A 21,435-nucleotide genomic window follows, 5' to 3' on the forward strand; every position below is an offset into this window, starting at 1 on the left:
TTTGCCTCACGTTGAACAATTGTGGAAAAGTCAGGTGTTGTATGGAAAGGATGTAGTAATAATATAGATAATGAATACAGCCATAGTAGTAGACTGCACTCCACCCTTTATTACAGACCATTCTTACCACAGACAATAAACGGGCAACTTAGTGGATAACTTCACTCATGGTGCATGCCTGTTTAGCATTAAAAAAAAAAATTCACCAGAAACAACAACATCTAATGACATCTTAAAAGATATCAGTACATCTGAAAACATTTAAAACAAACATAAAAACTCAGCTCAAGGGCAAAGTGTGAAAAGCTGCCCCCCATATTTGAGATGGTAGTGGGTTGAACTCAGATCAATTGACTCTCTACACAGCCCTAACCCTCCTCTGTAGTCCCATACCTTTAAAAAAAATGAAAAAAAAACAAAACAAAAACAAAAACAAAAAAAAGACTGTTAAAATTTGGGATTAAATAATATAATTAACTGAGATACAGTTTGTCTTGTGAGTTGAGAGTACTTTTACATCTCCTGTAATTACTGTAAGTGTGTGCTTGAGTATGAATGCTTATGTTGTGTTACAAATATGATTTAAGATAGTAAAAATCTTGAAGATTGACTAAGTGATTCAAAATAAAACTTTATTATACAGAGTATCAGAGAGTCGGGATATTTAAAAAGCAAGGGAAATAAAATAAGAAAACAAAAGAGTGAGATGTTAGAAACAAAAAGACAAGGGAATCTATTGTTACATAATATACTGAAGAAACGAAGATTAGAAAATAACAACCCAATGTGAAAAGGGGCTTTAAGGGTTTTAACTTACCAACAATAGTGTGTCTGGTGCGCGCCTCCTGGCTCATCTGTACGTTCTGCTCCTCCTCCTGTCCTGCTGGGTCGATGTGGGTCAGCCTAAAGTGGTCCACCTCCACTGGTGGGTTCCTCCAGTCCACCTGGATGGAAACCTCATTCTGACCAAGAACTTGGATATCATCTATGTCAGAAACATCTGGAGAGGATACAAGACAACACGGACCTTGTAGTACAGACATAACCCTTAAACTGAAATCCTTGTGTAATAACGTGCATCTGTCCCGCTCTGCTCCCATCATGGCCTTGAGTTGGATGATTAATCACTGCCAGACTGCAACGTGAACCTCAAGAAGACAGGGCAGACAGGGTTTTTTTCCCCTTTCAACTCTTAAGTAAATATCAGAACAGCATTCTGCTCTGTCTTAAAAGTGGTTCTCCTTGTTCTAAAAAAATCTCTAATGTGTCTGATTTGGCCCAAAAACTAAACTGAATTTAAAGTGAGTCAGTGCAGTTCTTTATGATAAAGAGAGACGTAACGACTAAAACTGAAACTAAATGTACCTTTTTAATATCAAAAAGGTCAGCACAATTATTTAAACATATTCCAGTAGCTGAGGATTTGTACAGACCACAATGAACATCATCAGGATATAGTTATCAAAATGAAAGCAACTTTTAAGCTGAGATAACGCCGCTTACCGCTAACTCCTTACTGATTTCTGTTACCAGTACAAACTTTCTGCCAATCAGTGGTTGGAACTGCAGAGACTCAAACTGACTGTGCACTTGCACACCTTTTATTGTTTTCTACCTACATTTGGCCTCATTGTAGTTAAAGGCCATTAAAGATGTGAAGACTGTTTTATACTTATGAACAACCTTAAAGAGTACACAAACTCTTTATTATGAAAAATATGTAGTTAAACAATCAGAACTTAACATCAAAATAATAGTACAGCCAAGAGGGTTGACAGGGTTTGCAGCATATGGTTAAAAAAAGAGTATAAACAAAACATGTGGTTAAAAAAGACAGAATAGCATTTAGTAAATACCGTCTATTGTGTCTTTCTATGGGAAAAAGAGAAACATGCTTATGAGCTCTTTTGAAGTAGATCATCGTTTGAAGTTGAAAACTATGTGAAATGTTGGCCTCATGCTGAGTTCTCTCACAAAACCATATAAGCCAGATGATGGTGTGTTTTCCCATGCCCATATGGGAATGCCAAGCTCTGTAAGGTTTTCCATCATTGTTAACCAGGGTAACCACACATTAGAGTCAAACTCAGTCTCTCGCTATGTCTGTGTGTCTCACTCACTCCCACCAGGCCTGTCTGTTAATCTCTTTCTCTTCACATCTGCTTCTACCACATCTGTGAGAAAGTTTGATGTCTATTTAACACATCCGTGGAGCCATTTCCTTGTAATTACCTTAAAATTTAATAGTGAACAAACCAGCTCTTAATGAAACACTTAGTTATGACAGGCTTCACTTTGTTCATTTTAAAGCAACATTGGTGTAAAAGGCACACACTCTTGATTTAAAGCAGGAGAAACATTATCCTATATTAAAACCTGATAAATGTTAAATGGACCTTGGTGTGCAGTCAGATGACTTTTTTCTAGTCATCTGACTACACACTAAAGTGCTTTTCTGCAGGTCAGACGTACCCATTCACACACTGGTGGTGAAAGCTGCTATGTAGAATGGCAATCAGTATTAACTAACCCTATTCATATGCATCCATGCATTCACACACCACTGATGCAGCAGTGGGAGTGCTGTGGGGTTAAGTGTCTTGCCCACTGACACATCAACACGTGACTGCAGGAGAAAGCATACCTTTACCTACTGAGCCATAGCTGCCCTGAAAACACCTGAAAATAATTAAGCGTTACTAGAAATGCCTCTGACCTTCGTAATGAGGTAAGATATCATTAAGTGTCTTTGTTAAAATCTGCTAGATTTCCAATGTTACAAGGACCTCTCTCTTGCCTTTGCAGTTTCCAAATTTGCTGCCCTTTGCACACTTTTTAAGTATCTATAATATTAGTGTTTTTATGCCTCAGCTCATGTGATGCATGAAGACATCAAGCTAAAATGTGACCAGTTAATCCACAGAAAATGTGACTTAATCCCTCCATACCTGCAGGCCCTACCTGGCCCTTCCTTCCAAAGAAGTCTCTAATAAGTCACATCTGTTTTCACCTCAAACTACCAAAGTATTTAAAGGCAACATGCCACTTCCAGCCCCATTCCACTTCACAAGTAATTGTTCTCAACCTGCATCACGCTCATTTAGTGAAAGGAAGCAAACATTTTCAAGCTTCACAGTTGGTTTTTAGCGCAGCCTGAGCTCACCTGTGGTAGCTTCAATCATGTCAGCTTCACTTTGGATTTCTCTGATGACAGCATACACTTGAACGATGTAGGTGACCCCAGGAGACAGACCTGTGATGAGGTATGAGTTCTCTGTGTTGGGAACCCGAACCTAAGATACAGTGGGTTAAAAATGTTTATTTGGAAATATAACGAAAACTTACAGACACCTAAAAGTGGGCTGAATGGGTCTTACTGATAGGCGGTGCTAGTAAGTAAAAATTGAGGCAGATTTTATCCTTCATGTTTGAATAGCAATTAATTCTCTTACATGGCAACACATTAAACTTTGAGGCGCCGGAAGAACCAAACCCCTTAAGTTTTGCGTACGAGGCGAATAAAGTTTTGCATTCAGGGCATTTTCCAGCCCTACACAAACGTCATATTTTCTAGGAGTTGTTACATCCAGAGTGAGGCCAGGAAATGTCTAGTTTTTATCAGTGACATAACATAACATAAATGGCAACTTCCTGCTAATTTGGCTCCAAGTGACTTATCCACACCCACCAATATAACTTGTGTCAATCTTTTACTTTCCCAATTGGCCTTGTGTCTCCCAGTATTTGTAGCAGAACAGCCCCTGAAAAAAAACAACTTCCTGTTTCATGGCGAATAATGCACTGCCACAGCTTTAGTCACAGACCTGTAAGCTTCACATGAAAACATGAGGGGGTGATTCAAGGATGCTAAAAACACATTTTCAGAGAAATTTGGGCAACCTCGAAGGAATCGTCTTGATTTTTGTAGTAAAAGCCACTTCCTGTGCTATGGCAAGACATCAGACTTAGAGAAGATGCTATGCCCACACTCTTTGAGTTATGTAAACAAGATGATTTTTTGTTGAAATAGTCTTGTTGAACAGCAATCAAATTCTTAGATGGTTTCATAAATGCCTTGGAGGAAGTTAATCATAGAAGAAATCTGGGAAATGGACCACTGCCACTTTAAACACATGTATCTGTCCACCTCTCCTGTTTTTAAATGGTCTTTGTTTAGTTGATCTGTCACACTTTACAAAAGCAGCTATAAACAGACTTTTTTCCAAGCTGCATAATAAATGGAGACATAGATAAACATGTAGGACCCAAAAGCTGATGTACAGCTGAGTAAACAGATAAAAGGTAGAAAGGCTGAGGGAAAATGTGAATTTGTTGACTGACACAGTCCACCTCAGGTCAGACTGCAGAGCCAAATCAACAATTAGAGAAGCTAACAAATCAAATCCATGTCTATATATCGATTATAACTGTACTACACATCATGTCATATTGTGTTCAAGCAACATGCTTTATCCAACAAACCTACACTAAAAGAAAAGAAAAAACCTACTTGTTTCATTGCACCCTGATCTCCTTCGGGATGATGAGTCAAAATGTAATATTCTGCTCCACGAACAGGCTCCCACTCCACCAGTAGAGACACGTCAGTCACCTGGACCAACCTCAGACCCTGAGGGCCGAGCACTGGAAGAAAGAGAGGCAGACAAAGGGACAGGGTTAATAGAGGTCATAATACATTTTAATATAACCTTCTATTACTTTAATTACATCTTTGCTTGCTTTACTCACATCATTATTCTCTGTCACTCTTTGTCTTTCACCATAATTTACTAGATTAACTTTAGACCTTGAGAACTATTTTTCATGGTCACACTTTGATTAAAATCCCAATTCATCATATAACAGAACATAAGGAAGTAAAGAGCTGCAATGAGAAAAATGTAGATCTTTACATAGAATGTGTCAACAACAAACTTCTTCCCTACATGTTTCACTTTTATTATCACAGCTAAGTTTACAAATTTTACATGCTATTTTAAACCAGCCTTCACTTAAATATATCACTTACTGGTATGAAGAGTTAAATTTGTAAAAAAAAAAAACATGTAACTGAACAGGTACTGTATGTCTGATTGACACTACATTGTTGTCTAGAATAAAACAGCCTTTACTTCTTCATATAATGGCCGAACACATTTTTTTTTAAAAGTCCCAGTGAGTAAAAGAGGTTATATCTGAGCATATCAATGGAATTTGGAAAACTAACTTTTGATATCCACATCTCCAAATTTATTGTATCATTGTTTTGACATCATATATTTCAGCACTGATAAGACCTGATTTACTGAACCTTCGTTGGAACAAATTTGTTTTAATGATCTACAGCGTTGTCAAGAAGATTCTGACCCACATCAAAGTTTTCTTCTCCATGTTTTTCTGAGCTCAGAACAAAACCTAACAATACTAAAGAGAACTCATACATAGCAAAATCATCAGTGCTAGTTCAACTCTCATAGTGTTTAATTTTATACTAATTTAGAGTTTATAGAATTCTCTCAGGTTCTGCATTTAATTTACACATTGGAAAGTGGTAAAGCCAAAACGCCACGAAAGTATTACGTTTTTATCCAAAAACGTTGTGGTGTAAACAGGGCCTAAGTCTATGTTAGGACTAAAAAGATCAAAATCAAATTATCTTTAACTTTGAGGTTTCTTTGCAAACATGAGATGGAAATTTAAAAAAAAATGCTCACAGCAAAATACAAGGTGTAGGATTTGAATGGAAATAGGAAAAGTAAATATGTAGGTGTACTGTCATATTACTTTGGGGGACTCAACAACAAAACAGCAGCCAAAAGTCACCAGACAGAGAGTCAGCAGTGTTGGAGTGAGGCTTCCCACCAACAAAAAGAACTCTCTGTGGGCCCCATAGGAGGGAAATGAGAGGTATGTAGATCCTAGTGGTGGATGTAGAAAAGTACAGCAGTAAAAAGTAAGTATATTTCGAGGGGAAAATGAGAAACGGGGTGGTAGTGGGCTCCACAATAGCTGTGGCAGGGCAGGAATTCACATCAGGTTCAGCTGCTGCTCCACAAGGAACAGTCAGGAAGCGAAATGTTGTTTTTTCTCAAGTGTAGCAGTTCTTTCCATCCAGTAGCACTTTATATTCCCCTGTTGTCACTCGAGGCACGAGCATCTACAATCCCTACTCTCGAATAATATGTCAGGACAGCTGGGTTGAATAAATTAACATATTAACATAGGAAAGAAGTGGAAACCAAAAGTCTTATGTGTCCTCTATGATGAGTGATGAACCATTTGAAGAGGGAAAATACAACTGAAACAACATGTTTCTGCAGTAAATTAATTCTGAGGAAGTCTCCGTGCTAATGCTCTCAGGACAAAAGAAACGGGAATTCAATCAACTTATTGTACGTAGTTGCTCTGGATGGTATCATCTTTTATCAGGTTAATACAATATGATCCAATAGACTTAAATAGGGTTTAAAGTAAAGACAATATCAGTGGTACATTCGTGGTCAGTGTTTAGTGGACGCATTAACATCCCTTTTCAATTTCAGCCACAAATTCTCTATTGGATTGAGGCTTGGGCTTTGACTCGGCCTCTCCAGAACCTTCACCTTGTTGTCTTTAAACCATTTCTGTGTAGCCTTTGCTGTATGCTTCGGGTCATTGTCTTGCTAGAAAATAAATCTTCTCCCAAGCTGTAGTTCTCTTAAAGACTGAATAAGATCGTCCTCCAGGATTTTCCTGTATTTTCGACGTTCATTTTACCCTCTACCTTTAAAAGCCTTCCAGGGCCAGCTGCCGAGAAGCATCCCCAAAGCATGATGCTGCCACCACTGCGCTTCACAGTAGAGATGGTGTGTTTGTGTGGATGTGGACATGCAATGTGAAATAAAACCAGAAAAATTACCTAATACTGGTTGGAGTTGTTTGGTAGTTTGTTTTTTTTTTCTTTTTTTTCCTTTACTAATATCATAGCTAGATTTAAAATGCTGGTTTTGTGACAATCCTAAGTGGAACAACACTATACCTGCCATCATCTTCAGCCATACTCTTGGACTCACGTTGCTGTCATCACCTGCAGATTAATATCTATCATCCAGGTGCTGAAATGGCAAACAGCCACATAAAACAAAGAACGTCTCGGCTGTTTTGCTTCTATGCCCGTCTTCTCCTGCTGCTTATTACCCCTATTATCACCCACACCTAAAATCAACACAGTGTATTTTATTTCTTTACCTCCTACTTTCCCTTCCATCCTGACTCTTCCTCTGACACGCTGCCACTGTTGATGTTGGACTGCATTCAACCACAACTACACATGAGCTGCACCTCTGAAGGGCAGAACAGCTTGAAGGAATAAAATCTCCTTTAAGGGTTTGGTACGGCTCACTGTGAAGACTTAACTATCGTAGCTGTTAAAGCTGTGGCTCAGGACCTGTGACTGGTTGTGGAGTGCCTTTGGCGGATCAATCCAAATAAAATGTTTTAATAAGACTTACGTGCTCTCTTCTCTGGGTACATTAGGGGATGGCATGCCATACACACAGAAAAATAAATTCCATGTTAAAAATATTGTTTTAAAGATTCTCCAATGGCATGAAAGCACTTTTTAAGGATTGAATTTTATACCTCATCCTCTAAATCTTCAGAATCTGCTAGAAATGACTCAGTATAATTTCAGTGAATCAAAGCGTCACTGCCTGACTGCTGCAGCTCACCTTTCTGCTTGCCTGACCTTAAATTGCCATAAAAAGCAATTTTGTACTCAACTCCTGAAGCAGTACAGTCAGAGGGTCTGGTGAGCAAAGCATTTAGCAGGAAAGGTGGTGATTCTGTGAGAAGGTCAAAGTTAGATGAAGCTCCAAAAGACAGATGGGTTTTCTTTTATTTCTAGAAACAGTACGTGAGCTGATGTCATAAGTCGTCTTCAGGCCATAGCAGTCAGGAGTCACAGGGTCAGTACGCCGAAAGGGCCCCATCAGCTGTTTTTTCTAAAAGAACTATCCGAGAGATGCTTTGAATTCCACAGAAGTGGGTCACTAAAGCCTTCATGACAACTGACATAATCTTTGGCTCAGTCATGAACATCTATGTCAATGACATGAGTACCTCTGCAAAAAGAATGCTCTCTGAGCCAGCTTTGAGACGCTGCTGGTCACAAATAGAAAAGTCATCACCCTAATAAAGAAAAGAGGAGTTTGAAGATCGGAGAAATGAAACTGCAGCAAGAGTTGGTACAGCAGGCTTCCAAAGGTCATTTTAATTTAAAGATTTGTTTTCTCTTAAATCAATAAAGAAAAGACAGAAAAGGAAAATGTCAAGATACTGCAGATTTTCATCATGGTTGACCACCTGTGATTCTTGGATTTTGTGTTATAGATTGATTTTTGTACTGGAGAGGAGGCTCTGTGTTTTTTTCTCCCACTGCAGGCTGGTTGGGGAGAGCAGGAGCACTGGCAGTCACAGCTGTAGCTTGTTATGCATTACAGCTGCAGCCAATTTTTGGGCAATCAAGAGCTCCTCTTTACCACCTCATGTTGAGCCTTCAGACGTCAGAGTATTCCTTCTGTTTCATGAGTGGCACCCTGGCTCACTCAACGCTGACTAGGTGTGCTTTTGCAAGTGAATTTTCAGTGACTTTTTCAAGTTTTGCTAACTTTATCCTCTTCTCTTACAGTGTCCCCTACTTCCTGCCAGTGCTTCAACGCGCCACCAGCCAGCTCACTCACCCTCAGCCATGGCTCTTGCTCCACTCCTTGTGGCTCTTGCTCCTAGTCAGTATTTTTATTTGATAAACTGTTTTTACTGTTGTATACAACTTATACAGAAAGAAGCTAACTAAAAGTTAAGTGTGAAATTAAAAGAGCTATAATTTCCATTTGAAAATGTTAGAAACAGTCTATTGATATTGTATATTCTGTTTGTGTCTCCTTTAATTTATAAGTAATGGTATTCAATAAAAATGTAACAAATGCACAGAACTGTCAAGTAGTGATACACACGATAAGTTGACTACATGGTTAAAGGAGGATCCATGTATAGGGAATTACTAGTTGGTTAAACTAGTTTAACCAACTAGTAAGTCTTTTTTTCTCAGTTCAGGTTGCTATCTTCTGGGAATGGTAGAGTTTGGTCTGTTATTCACATGTGGGCCCTTCAAGGTTATTTGGTGTAGTGATGGTAGAGGTCTGGTTTTGTTATGGTTCAGACACTGCTAACACACAGAAGTGGGACAGATTTGGGACATCATTCACAGTTTTGGGTCACATCTTTGCTGTTCATCTGGCCCACGTCTGAGCCAAAGGTATTTTTCCATGAGGGTAGTTTTAGAAAACATCCAGCAAAGACATTTGGTCCAGATCCAGCTCAAAGTTGGCACAGCTATCAGTGTCATAGCATAGACATTCGGCTCAGATCTGGCTCAAAGCTGGCACAGAGTGTTCCAGTTTTGAGACAGATCGGGGCAAAATGTCTTTGCTTTCAGGCAAATTTGCACCAGATTTGAGCCGAACATTAACTTGGTTGCCACATATCTGGACCCATTCTGGTCCCAAACTGTTACAAATACGTCACAAGTCCACACCAGATCAGGCCCATGTGTGGTCACTTGTTGCTATCTGGTCATTAATCTGCAAAGAAGATCAAAGACTGAAGGTGTTAGCTCTCCTAATGTTAGCTACATTCTGCAAAACAACTACATACCACTAACCCACTGACGCTGTAATCCTGTCTCAAAGAATCAGTGTATGATTTTAACTGTTTTCAGGGTGTTTTCTTTTGGACTTGTCAACTAAATGCAAATAACTTGCATTCCATAAGGTGTGAAATTATTCGTCTAGGACCATCACCACTGTAAAGCCTCGGCTGATCTCAGGGTTAAAGTCAGTCATTTCAAGCCAGCTTTGGTGTTTGCAGGACTTGACAGGATTCAATTTTCATATTGAAACTTACTCTGAGAAGACTGTTTAACCCAAATTTGTTTGCTGCAATGAGGCATGAGCAGCAAAGGAGAGACTAGTGTCAGGCTAAAAAGCCAGGCCTGTATAAATGGTGCTAGCCAGCTGTTAAAATACACATACAAGAGAAAATGTAAAACATTGTCACTTTTATTACTTGTGATTTTCCTACTGTGACAGCTTGACATTTTTTATGTCAAAAGCTCCACTGCTAAGCAGTTAATGAGCTGAGGATGCTTCAGCATGAATTAAATAGATGACAGAAAATAAGCTGGTAAAAGAAAAAAATGTCTGTAAGATGTTAAACTAAATCCAGGTTGAATAATAAAACTCTTTACTTAATGATAAAGGTAGGAAGTTTATATGAAGGTGAACTGGGCTTTTGGGATGAGTGTTAAATTTTTTATGGTTCCAGTGCTTCAAGTAGCATCTGTGCTTTCACATGAGATTGTAGTTAATATTCACAGCCTCGTGTCAGCAGAGCCATAGAGGTGACTAAATAAAGAGGTGAAATGTGAATGTTAATTCTCTTGAGAAACACAGATCAAATTTAATATGAGCCTGAGCCATAAAAAGTTATTGGACTGCACCCCTGATTAATAAATTACCCATAAAAAGAGCATGGTGTGATATGCTTACTCAGACGCTACTATTCATCTTTAGAGGACACACCAAAAGTGTTGCTGGTAGTTTGGATGTGAACTGTCTAAATACAGATTATGTCTGCTGCTGTCTGGTCACACAAACACATAAAACAGCAAGACAGTTATTTCCAAGGGGGAACAACACATAAGTTCAATAATTTGTCAGTGTGTTCCAACCACACTGGCTGCTACCAATTGTAAGCCATTAAATGGGTTTCAAAGCAAGTTGCTTCTTAATGATGTTCACAAACTCCAGAGCTCTGTTAGTAGCGTTGTTATCTTGCCCAGCCAACAGAGCTACATAAGATACGTTTGCTGCATTAGAATGTTTTTATGGTGAACGAGCTGCTTTCCTACGAGCATGCTGTTTACTTTGTTTTAGTTTAATAATAAGGTTTTGCAGGTTAGCTTTATAACTTTTAACTTTTGGTACTTACCCTAAACCTAAATGGAAGTTAAATCTTATTTTATTTCAAAGGTTTTAGCATGTATTTCTGTTCTGAGATACAGGGCATCTCAGAAGCACAGTGTGTGAGAGTGGCCATCAGAAATGTACGGTCTGCAGCATAGTGATGGGTTGTTCATGAACAAGCCAGTTCAAAGAGCCGGCTCTTCTTCTTGAACGATTAGAGCTGGATACCGTTTGAGAGCTGTTTTATATCATTATAACTATTACTTTTATTAATTGTATGAATGTTGAGTCTGTGTGTTATGCGTTTGTTAGCAGGAATGGTCTTTTCTACACCCATTACCACAGGCACACCACGCATTAGGGACACAAGCATGATGGTGGAACAGTAATATTTTGTATCAGGTGTGTCATACAGCCCAGCCAGTGAGCGGATTTCATCTGACCCACAAGGTGTTTTGGGGGAACAGTCTATTTTGGAAAAATGGTTACATGATAATTTCATCAATTAAAAAAAGAGCATATTGGGACTAAAATATCACAAATGTCAATCATATGTCATGATATTGCTAAATCTTGCAGGTCAAATGAACCAAACTGGTACCCAAATAAAGAGTCGACTCTCCCTGCTGAGCCAAACCGAATGATCTGATCACTGAAAAGAGCTGAAATTCCCATCACTACTGCAGCAAGTCTGTTATGTAAATCTTTGAAGCATGGTGTAATTTTGGGCCCTTAGCATTAAGCTAACAACCACTAGCAATCTCCCTGCTTATCTTTGTCTAACATTTTAAAAATTGATAAACCACCACAACCCTGATTCATACTTTCCAGGGAGGATACAGCAGATGTAGCCTATATTTTGACCAACAGTACTTTCAAGTTTCCCTCTTTTCTATTATATTTGACACTGGCTGTTAGCCTATCAGTGCATCTACTTTGGTTCACTAGCTATCCAAATCTCCAGCTATTTTAAGAGTTTGTATGCATACAATGAAAAAAATGTTTTTTTTTTTTGTTTTGTTTTTTTTTTTGTTCCTTTGGTGATTTTAAATCTTAATGGCTTACCTAATGAACAGTCCTCCCCATAAAAGCCTTCATCACAGACACACTGGCCGTCCACACACTGGCCGTTTCCAATGCAGTCATTGGGACACTTCTGGATGCTGCAGTCCTCCCCGGTGAAGTGCGGGAAACACACACACTTTCCATCCACACACTGTCCCTTGTCATTACAGTTGTCTGGACACATCAGCTGACTGCAGTCGTCTCCTGTGAAACCCTGATGGCACACGCATTTCCCGTCCACACAACGGCCATTGTCGTTGCACTCATCAGGGCAGGACGACACGGAGCAATCTGGGCCTTCCCATCCCAGGTTACACTGGCAGCTACAGGCATCGTGTTGATAGGTCCCATGGCCACTACAGCTCGTGTCTACTCCTGAAGAAAGGGAAAATATGCTGATTTACAGCTGATAGGTAATAATAGGTAGAAAACATAAATAACTGATTTAGGAATTAAAGCAAGATTTCTTGTAGCTTCATCCAAATCTTCACAACTCATTAACCTCAAGTAGACAGAACTTACCACCTTTTCCACAACAACCCTGACTACACTGGGTCTTTAGGTAGTTGACCTCCTCTTCCAGCCCATTCACTCTGTAGAGGAGAGACTTGAAGCTCTCTGACTCAGCACAGTCACACTGTGGTGTCTGCAGCCGAATGTTGTGTCTGAAGATAATGTCATTCTCTCCATTCTTAGTGGTCTCTGTCTGCAGATCTAGAAAGCACAATGATATATTCATTCATTATATCTTGTTGTTCTGTCAATGGACTTATGGCCACACGTTCAGTATGCTTACATAAAGTTCAGCTAAATTCATGGTTAGATTTGGTGATTGACCTTGTCTCAGTATATATGCACCATGGGAGAGTCAATTAATTGACTGGAGCATGTCCATATCTGCTATGGTAAGTGGTGATATTCCCCTTTCAGTGAGTTTCTATGGGCATCCTCTCACTTAACTATGCTAACAAGTTAGCAAGCATCTATGGTTTTATGTTGAACAATGAAAAACTGACAGTTCTATAGTGCCATTCATTCTGTACATACTGTGCTTAATTTTGGTACAGCTGAGATGAACACCATACTACTAGGTTATGGTAATACCCAGAGGCAAACAGCAGTGCAACTCTTGCAACGCCAATGCTGTTTAGCTTCCAGGTCAAAGTTCAGTGCAGAAACTACAGAGTAAGCCCAGGCTGTCTAGACCAGTTCAGTCTGATTGCGGTGTTTACAAGCAAGAAAACTGATCTCACTACACTGTCTAGGTGTGCGACCCAACCTCAACAAATTTGATCCAGTCAGATCTCAGTCAGACGTACATGTTTACATGTGTTTTGAAAGTTCAGTTTCAGTCATATTAACACAATTGACTTTTCATAAGGGCATATAAACCTACTGATGATAATGCAGTATGGTGCAGGAATATGCATTTGCAGCTCAAATTGAAAAGGTTATTAAAGAAGACCTTGTTACTAAAAGCATGATTAGTGCAAAATTACCTTCAAAAATGACTCATGTAATTCAACCAAGACAGTCTGGCTGCAGACCATAGATCTCAGATGTCCCTCCAGCAGAATGTTACTTTTTCAGAACAGCCATAATTTTCCAGATCAACATATTTCCAGTTATAGATAAAAAAAAAAACTACCTCATTCATAATCAAATCCTGGCAGTCATAAAATAACTACATTGCAAACATTACAGACGAAGCAAAATTTCATAAATAAATCAGAAAAAAAGTCAGAGGTCTAACCTGGAGGTAAATTAAGAATAGACCCAAGATTTATTTGCTATGTTGGATTGTTTTCATGGAGAACAAGCCTTTTTTACCTGTAAGCTTACTGTTTAGTTGGCTTTATTAAATATTTCAAATTAGGTTTTGCAGGCCAGGTTTCTAACTTTAAATTTGTGGTATCCTAACCCTTACCCTAATCCTAACCAAAAGTTCCATCCACCCAATTTAACTGTCTGATGAAAACAGGAAAGGAAAAGATTTTAATATTTCCTAAAAAGACAATCAACTCATATTTTTGCTTTTTAAAAGAATTAATTCAATCATGTGAGTCTAAATCATCACACATAATGCCATATTGAGCTGAATATCATTCCTCCCCTTGACATCAGTCACTATCAATGTGCTTTTGTCTTGCTTTAATTTTGGTTTTTGTTCGTTACCTGTTCCATCCTGGCTTGACAGGCCCTCTAGTTTACAATTGGAGCCTCCTGGGACGTCAATTTTATAGACATGGCTGAAGGTGACTCCCTGCTCAGTTTTGGTCTCTGGCAGGCTTTCGGCAGAGCCAAAGTGGGACAAAGAGCACAGTAAGGCCAACAGGAACAGGGCCCTCCACAGCAGTCTGGTGGTCATGGCTAGAGGACAAGACAAGAGGGCAGGAAATTCTTTAATTTTCCTCAACCGTAACATTTTTTTCTTAACACCACAATACAGGTGCAACAGAACATGCAATAATGTCTTATACCTACTGTTTTAAAAGTACAAGGAGTCTTCATGTAGCATAAGATCAGATTGTCCCCTCTCAGAATTCAAAGCAACCATAATTGTTACTAAGGAGAGAAATAATCTTTTTTATGACTTTATATGTTTCCTTTGTTATATCTTTACTGCATAGGCTTACAGCTGGTAAACACCTCCTAAACACTCTCTCCATAACACACAAGTCTTTGGCATATCTTAAAGGTAATTTAAGTATTATGAGGAAAACATGTTTCCCCCTTTAGAGTACTTTTCAAAAAGAAGTATTGCCACATCAAACAAGTTTCCCCCCCAGAAAAGATCAGTCACTTTTCACTTTTGACTGTCAAGTAAATGAAGTTTCTCTTTCAAGCTTCCCCCAAGCACAGGGGCATGAGACAATGTTTCCAAAGGAGCAGTAATATATACATATTTCATCTGTTTTTTTAATGTGTGCTTATACACTTTGTAAAGATTATATCTTTGGCATGACCTCTGTCTGACAGGCGACCAAAACTGTAGATGTTTGTCGTCACGGCTGACTGGACCTCAGTCTCCGAGTTGAAAAAGGGTCATATTTGTTCTTTCCAGTGAATGTTTTATGGAGAACTGAGGAAAGACACACTGTTCTGACAATGTATAAGTTACATTACATCCAGTGGGGCACGCTACTGTATATTTGATCTTCTTAAACCTAAACCATTGTGTCACTGCAGTATATGTATGTGTGTCTGAAAGTGAGTGGTTGAGTAGTCATCACTTTAGCAGAGATTCGTTTGCTCTTAACCATAAATTGTGTCCAGTCAGGCATTTCTGCGCTTTAGAGAGGGCAGACTCACATCCTCAGTGGTGATGTCATTGTTTTTAATGATACTGATGTCATTTGAATTTAAAACCTTGTAGTGGCTTCCCCAGAAGACCAAAATTACAAGCTTTCAAAAATGTAAGGCCGTGTTAACCTTCAGTGGGATTTATTTTATTCTGTTTTATTTTTTTTTTGTGGACTTTGGTCTAATTAAACCTTCTGGTATTGAAGTTTGAAATGTGGTCCAGCTCTAGTCTAACTGTGCTGAGTGTGTGTGGTCTATGGAAACACAACACCTCCAATGGAGTCTGTAATAAAGCACTGGGGGCCCTGCAATGAAGCTTGACAACTGGAAAACTGCATAGTGATATGAATTTGAATTTGTTTAAAATCATATGGTTCAACTGAATGTCCATGCAAACCCCAAAGCTGTTGAATAGAGTTTAACATGAATGCAAACATAGGGCAAAGAAAAAAGGAAGAAAATGTTAAAAGTGAGGAAAGTGTTTTCCTAGACATCATGAGCATGACCCCGTAGAGGAAGAATGTCATTTTGTCTTGTTTTGATCAAATCACACTTTTTTTTGTGTGTGAATGTGATTTAATTCTGATTTATGCCAAAAGAAGGTAACTTTGAAAAGGAGGAATTCAACAATTTGAAAGCACAATGACCAGGGTGCGTTTTAACAGTCTGATTCGTTTTATAGACCGACAAAAAAAAACAGAAAAACAACTGTTTTCTTGATATATGGATTTATGAGGGAAAACCAGAAGCAAAATTTCAGCCCATTTGTTTGAGTTTCTGTTTAAACCTATGGAACAAACCTCACCATGTTCTGTTTCATCCATCTGTTCACCTGTTTGACATGGACGAGTTTTCCATCCATCCATCCATCCATCCATCCATCCGTCCATCCATCCGGCAGTCAGTCTGTCCATCCATCCCTCTATTCATCCATACATCCATCCATCCATCCACCGAAAATGATACAAATATATTCCTCTGTGTATTAGCTTATATGTACATGTATTTATTTTTTCTGATTACAGTGCCGTACCTGGCAAAGGGCGACTGAAGGCCAACCCACAATTAAAAATGAAAAATTGATTGGTTTATTTGCTGCATTTGTTAAAACAGCAAACAAACACATTGGCTGAAATCTTGCCCCCAAAAAAAAAGAACCCTTAAAACAAGAAAAAAGTGTTTCTAGTTCTTTTGTTTTGGTCAAAATATAAGGGGAAGAATGACATTTTTGTTGTTTTGCTTGATTTATTTTTACTGATGAATCAGACAGTTAAAACATTCCTTGGTCCATAACATTTGCTTTTAGACCATCAAAGACATCGACAGATGGAAAAGTTAGAGAGAAAAGGAAACAAATCCTTAATTTCCCACTGGACATTGTGTGTACATTGGCTTGAATACAAAAATATCAACAAGTGGACCCAAAGCCTGCCAATCTTTAAGCCAATTGTACTATTATTTGAATCACAGTGATTTAGGGAAGGGATCCTTTACAAGTGAGAATACTCTTTTGAGGTCTTTACATTTTTTCAATAGCTTAGGTAGAAATCTATTTGCTTTATGCAACTAGACACAGTTTGTTTCAGTAAAATAAACTTTGGCTTCTGAATCTCCCTGTATTGGTTTATTCAGGATGTAATTCAAGTAGATTAAATAGTTAGATTCTCCAGTTCTGTTTATGGAGACAAATAGCCATATAATTACCATGGCTGAGTCATTACTACTCCAAACCCCATAGCTGACCTTGTTTGGTTATTTCAGCTGGCTTTTTGATTACTGCCTTTCAAAAGTTTGAGGTCAGAGACTGGTGCCTGTGCAAGAAACCCAAGCTATGACATCATTTAGAAACAGCTTTTTGACCCTGTGTGGTTGCCAGAACTTGAGTCGGTGTTCTATCAATGGCCCAGACTTTAGAGGGAAAACCTGAAGAGGTAGAAAAAGATATTAGGAGTGGGAGATGGAAATAGACTTGAACATATAGGAAAATTAGATTAAAAATGTATGTTTAAGTGGGTGAAAAAGAAAAGGAATAGGTAATAGAGAGTATGATGGAAGGAGTGTGTTTGAATCAGTGACAGCCAAGCAGTTCTCAACATTATAAGCAGTGGACTACAACCATGTGGAACAGCAGTGGGCACTGGCACACAGAGATGCTTAACAAGCATGTTTATAGCTGCCTGTCAAGTCTTTATTTGATGCCTGCAATATTCAAGCTTTTTCCTTATTTTTCTTGGAGGAGATGGCACACTGACCTTCCAAACATAGCAAAGGCCTAACCCCAACAGCTAGAGGAAGTCCCTGAGTGAGGGGGGGGGGGGAGGGAGGGGCGGATGGATAAATGGACAGACAGACAGAAAGATAGATGCACGGATGGATGGAAGGATGGATAGATGGATGGATGAATGAGTGGATGTATGTATGTATGGATGAATGGGTGGATGGATGGATGCATGGATGAACAGATGGACAGAAAGACAGATTGATGGATGGATGGACAGACAGATTTTATAAAAACAGAAAGAATTTACTGGAAAGAGTAGAAAATTGTTAAACTCTGCTTTGGCTTCATCCATAATAGAAAACCAGTATAGCTCTATCAATCATGAGTGCGTAAGACTGCAGGATACAGCAAAAAACAGTTAGTTCAGTTCAGCGCATGTCCTCAGCTCATAGCCCGTGCAGATAGCATTTCAGCCTGGCTTTCAAAAGCCTCTCAAGTAAAATTCAACATGTCCATAAACACAGTTAAAAATTCCTTCCTGACAATAACTTCTCTCTGTCAAAGCAGAGCTGTGTCAGTGGGCCTGTAAAATGTTTGTGGACTACCTGTGATGTGTGTTCACTCTTTTATATGGAAGAAAGACGTGAATGGGGCTCGGCCATGTGTGTACAGTATGTGTGTGAATGCTTTCATTTATAGCTCACAGAGCTTGCTGTTGCTACCTCAGGAGGCGTTTTCCTGCTGGTAACAACGACAGTTTAATCACCAAAGGACAATGCTGTCTGGATCCATGGATGCCTTTCTCTGAAGGATCCTTGACAGGCTGTTGTATGTGTGTGTGTGTTTCTAAGAACCTCCATATGCTCTCAGACCTTTGGGAACAGTGAATGCATTGAACATTGGGCTGACATAAACAGAGAACAGGAGGGGAAGACGACTACAAACAGCTGTAACTTGTACTGGGAGTTCAGATAAACAGGGAGAGATAGAAAGGAGACTTGGTCAGTCTGCCTCATCCTCTCCTGAGAGCCGTTACGACTCAGACAAAAGGCTGACTGTTTCACCAGGTTTCAGCAGGAGACAAATCTCATCAGACCAGTCTTAGGATGAGATGAAGTTAGGGTTAAAATAAAAGAGAAGGGAGGTTGTGCCTTTATGTGCGGTTACAAACGTGTGGACCATTCCTCTCTCTCCCCTCCTCTGTAGACAGAACAGGCACAGTAAAATGAATAAAACGGAGCTGAAAGCAATTATCGTCTGAGAGCCCGAGCTCATATCTTTATGATTCTGTCTGCCTCCTGATGCCGTATAGACCACAAGTAGACTTCGATAAGGACTGCAGAGGCTCGATTCCACTTTAGTTTGGCCGTCAGATGAAAAGCTCACCAAGCGAACAGAAAAAATAACACAACTCGAGCGTGAATAAAAACAGCCTAGACGGAGATAAGTTTTTGAAATAACAGAAATGTGTTTTCAGTAGCTTTAATGTGCCCTGGGGTATTTTCAATCAGTGGAAGTATATGAAAGAGCCGGAGTTGTGAGGTTTCCATGAAAGGAGCCACATTATGCAATCTGAACACTTTTAAGCCACCCACTCAGGGTTGTATGTGTCTCTCTCTTTCTATCATTTTGCATGGCTGAGGGCCCACATCTGTAGCTCATTTTGTGAGGGCTTCTGTGTATTCCCTGAGCCAGCACAGTAGCATTAAAGGTAAATCAAGTGGATCAACAGCCCTGAGAGAATATCTGTCACCCCAACATAATATCATAATAAATATTTCAGATTTTATCACAGAGGAAATTAGTGCTGGTAGCTGTGCTGACCGACCGTATGGGGTAATTGAAATATAGTGTGTAGTAACTGAAAAGAAGTTGTAAATAATGCCACAAATATTTTTTAGCAGGCATGTCAAAGCTTCTCCAGGGTGAAATAACTCTATTCAATTCTGTCTTAACAGATAAATCTCCCTGCACTTTCATTATATTGATGGATCATTTATTCTAAATGCAATTACAGGCAGTCAGGGGCATAGCTAGGGATTTAGGGCCCCCGGAGAGAATATTACACAGGGCACTCTTTAACCAGCTAGCCAAGCAGCAAATGTTGCCTCATTTTTACAAATACAGTGCTTAACAAATTTATTAGCCCACCTGTCATATTTGTCTCAGAGACCATCCAGCACCATGAAGTGCTTTGATACGGACTCTTTCATTTTCAGTGAGCTCTCCAGGTTTTACCATTTTGAACAGGAATGAGGGATTTCAAACTGAATTCACCCAAATTTGAGCTGGCTCACTGGGCTTCTCTGAGAAGTCAGAAATGAACCAATATAACATTCAACCACTAAAACTCATTTTTCTGTTCAGGAATGCAAGTAAATAACTATAATTTAATATATTAATCAAGAAATAATAATGTGATTTACTATTTTTTCAGTTTTTTTGTAAATCAGTTAATTTGAAAATTCATGGATAACAATAATAATTATATTTTTATTGCAGCACTAGACCACACCATGTGGACATTCTTAAGGGAGGAGCAGGGGCCCCCAGTATTACATTGTCCTCTATTTGACACTAATTTCAGTCTGTTGACCAATTCATTTAGTCACTTTTAATTCAGTAATGACACTAAATGCTAAGGAAAAATAAATACAAACACTTTATTCATTGCAGACTTCTTAAGGGCCCCTCCCTACTGTGGGCCTGGGTAACCAGTACCCTTTTATCCCTTTGTGCTACACCCCTGCAGGCAGTGATTCTGCTGTTTGCTGTTTTAGTTGAGTCGAGTCTGACTGAAATTCTGTCTTCTCTTTAGGCATAGGTTCTAGTATACATAGCTAGTCACCTTACAAAATATAAGTGGAAATATCATAATATTGGCCTTTAAAAGAGGAAAAGTGTAGAAAAATTCACATAAATTGAAATATTCAAGTGCAGTAAGGTACCTCACCTTTTTTGAATGGAAAAAAATGTCAATTTTATGACACTCAACCTCCAAAGCCTCTAAAGCCTTACCAGCTACACAGCAAAACTGACTGACAGAGGAATTTAACTCTATTTGTCGACACTACATATAGTTTAACTACACTTTTAAAAGTGTTAAATTATCTACAACATGACAGAGCTTCAGTAACCCTTGAAAATTTGTAGTAGGGTTAGTCTCCTTTGGCAGGAACAAAGCAGAGAGTCAACTTCATTGCCAGGCAATACATACTGATGAAAAATATGCACTATGAGTCCTTTAGGAGCACCTAAAGTCACAGACGGGAACTCTAACTGAGTTGATAACTTCACTCATGGTACAAATGTGTCTCACATCAAAAAGGACAACAATCTACCAGAGACATGAGTAATAGTACCCCAGCAGGGATCACTGCACAACAGGCAACACAACTAAGCACATATAAAACACATCTAAATACTCTGCTCATACATCCTCCCAAATCTGAAAATGCATCGGGTGGAGTTTAGATCATTCGACTTTCTACAAAGGTGAATTAACACTGGTGGATCATGACTATCAAATAACTTCAACACTTAAAACAATTTCACACAGAGATATTTAACCCTGAGATATCAACACTTAAGTTTTTGCTGTGAGCATCAGCTGTTTTTGGATGTAATATCTAATCATATTTCTCAGTCCACTACTGTGTAGTCAACAGAGGTGTAAAATGTACAAGCATATTGGACTCAAGTAAAAGTATAGTTATTCTGGTCATAACTTACTTAAGTAGAAGTAAAAGTACTGATTTTAATATATACTCAAAAATGTACAAGTACCAAAAAAGCTATTCAAAAACAGTACAATGAGTAAATGTGATTAGTTACATTCCGCCC

At 38.9% G+C, this 21,435-nt stretch overlaps 1 protein-coding gene across 1 annotated transcript in view; it reads right to left on the reverse strand.

Annotated features, from left to right (window-relative positions):
- Nucleotides 1-14,436, reverse strand: part of tnn (tenascin N) — a 48,714-nt gene extending 34,278 nt beyond the window's left edge. The window contains exons 1-6 of the mRNA XM_041802831.1: nt 14,244-14,436; nt 12,587-12,782; nt 12,069-12,463; nt 4,511-4,644; nt 3,164-3,293; nt 818-1,000 (exon numbers count right to left, since the gene is read on the reverse strand). Coding sequence (XP_041658765.1) covers nt 818-1,000; nt 3,164-3,293; nt 4,511-4,644; nt 12,069-12,463; nt 12,587-12,782; nt 14,244-14,436 — 1,231 coding nt within the window. The remainder of the gene's footprint in view (nt 1-817; nt 1,001-3,163; nt 3,294-4,510; nt 4,645-12,068; nt 12,464-12,586; nt 12,783-14,243) is intronic.
- Nucleotides 14,437-21,435: the final 6,999 nt, after the last annotated feature.

This window comes from Cheilinus undulatus, linkage group 13, assembly GCF_018320785.1.
Source record: "Cheilinus undulatus linkage group 13, ASM1832078v1, whole genome shotgun sequence".
NCBI lineage: Eukaryota > Metazoa > Chordata > Actinopteri > Labriformes > Labridae > Cheilinus > Cheilinus undulatus.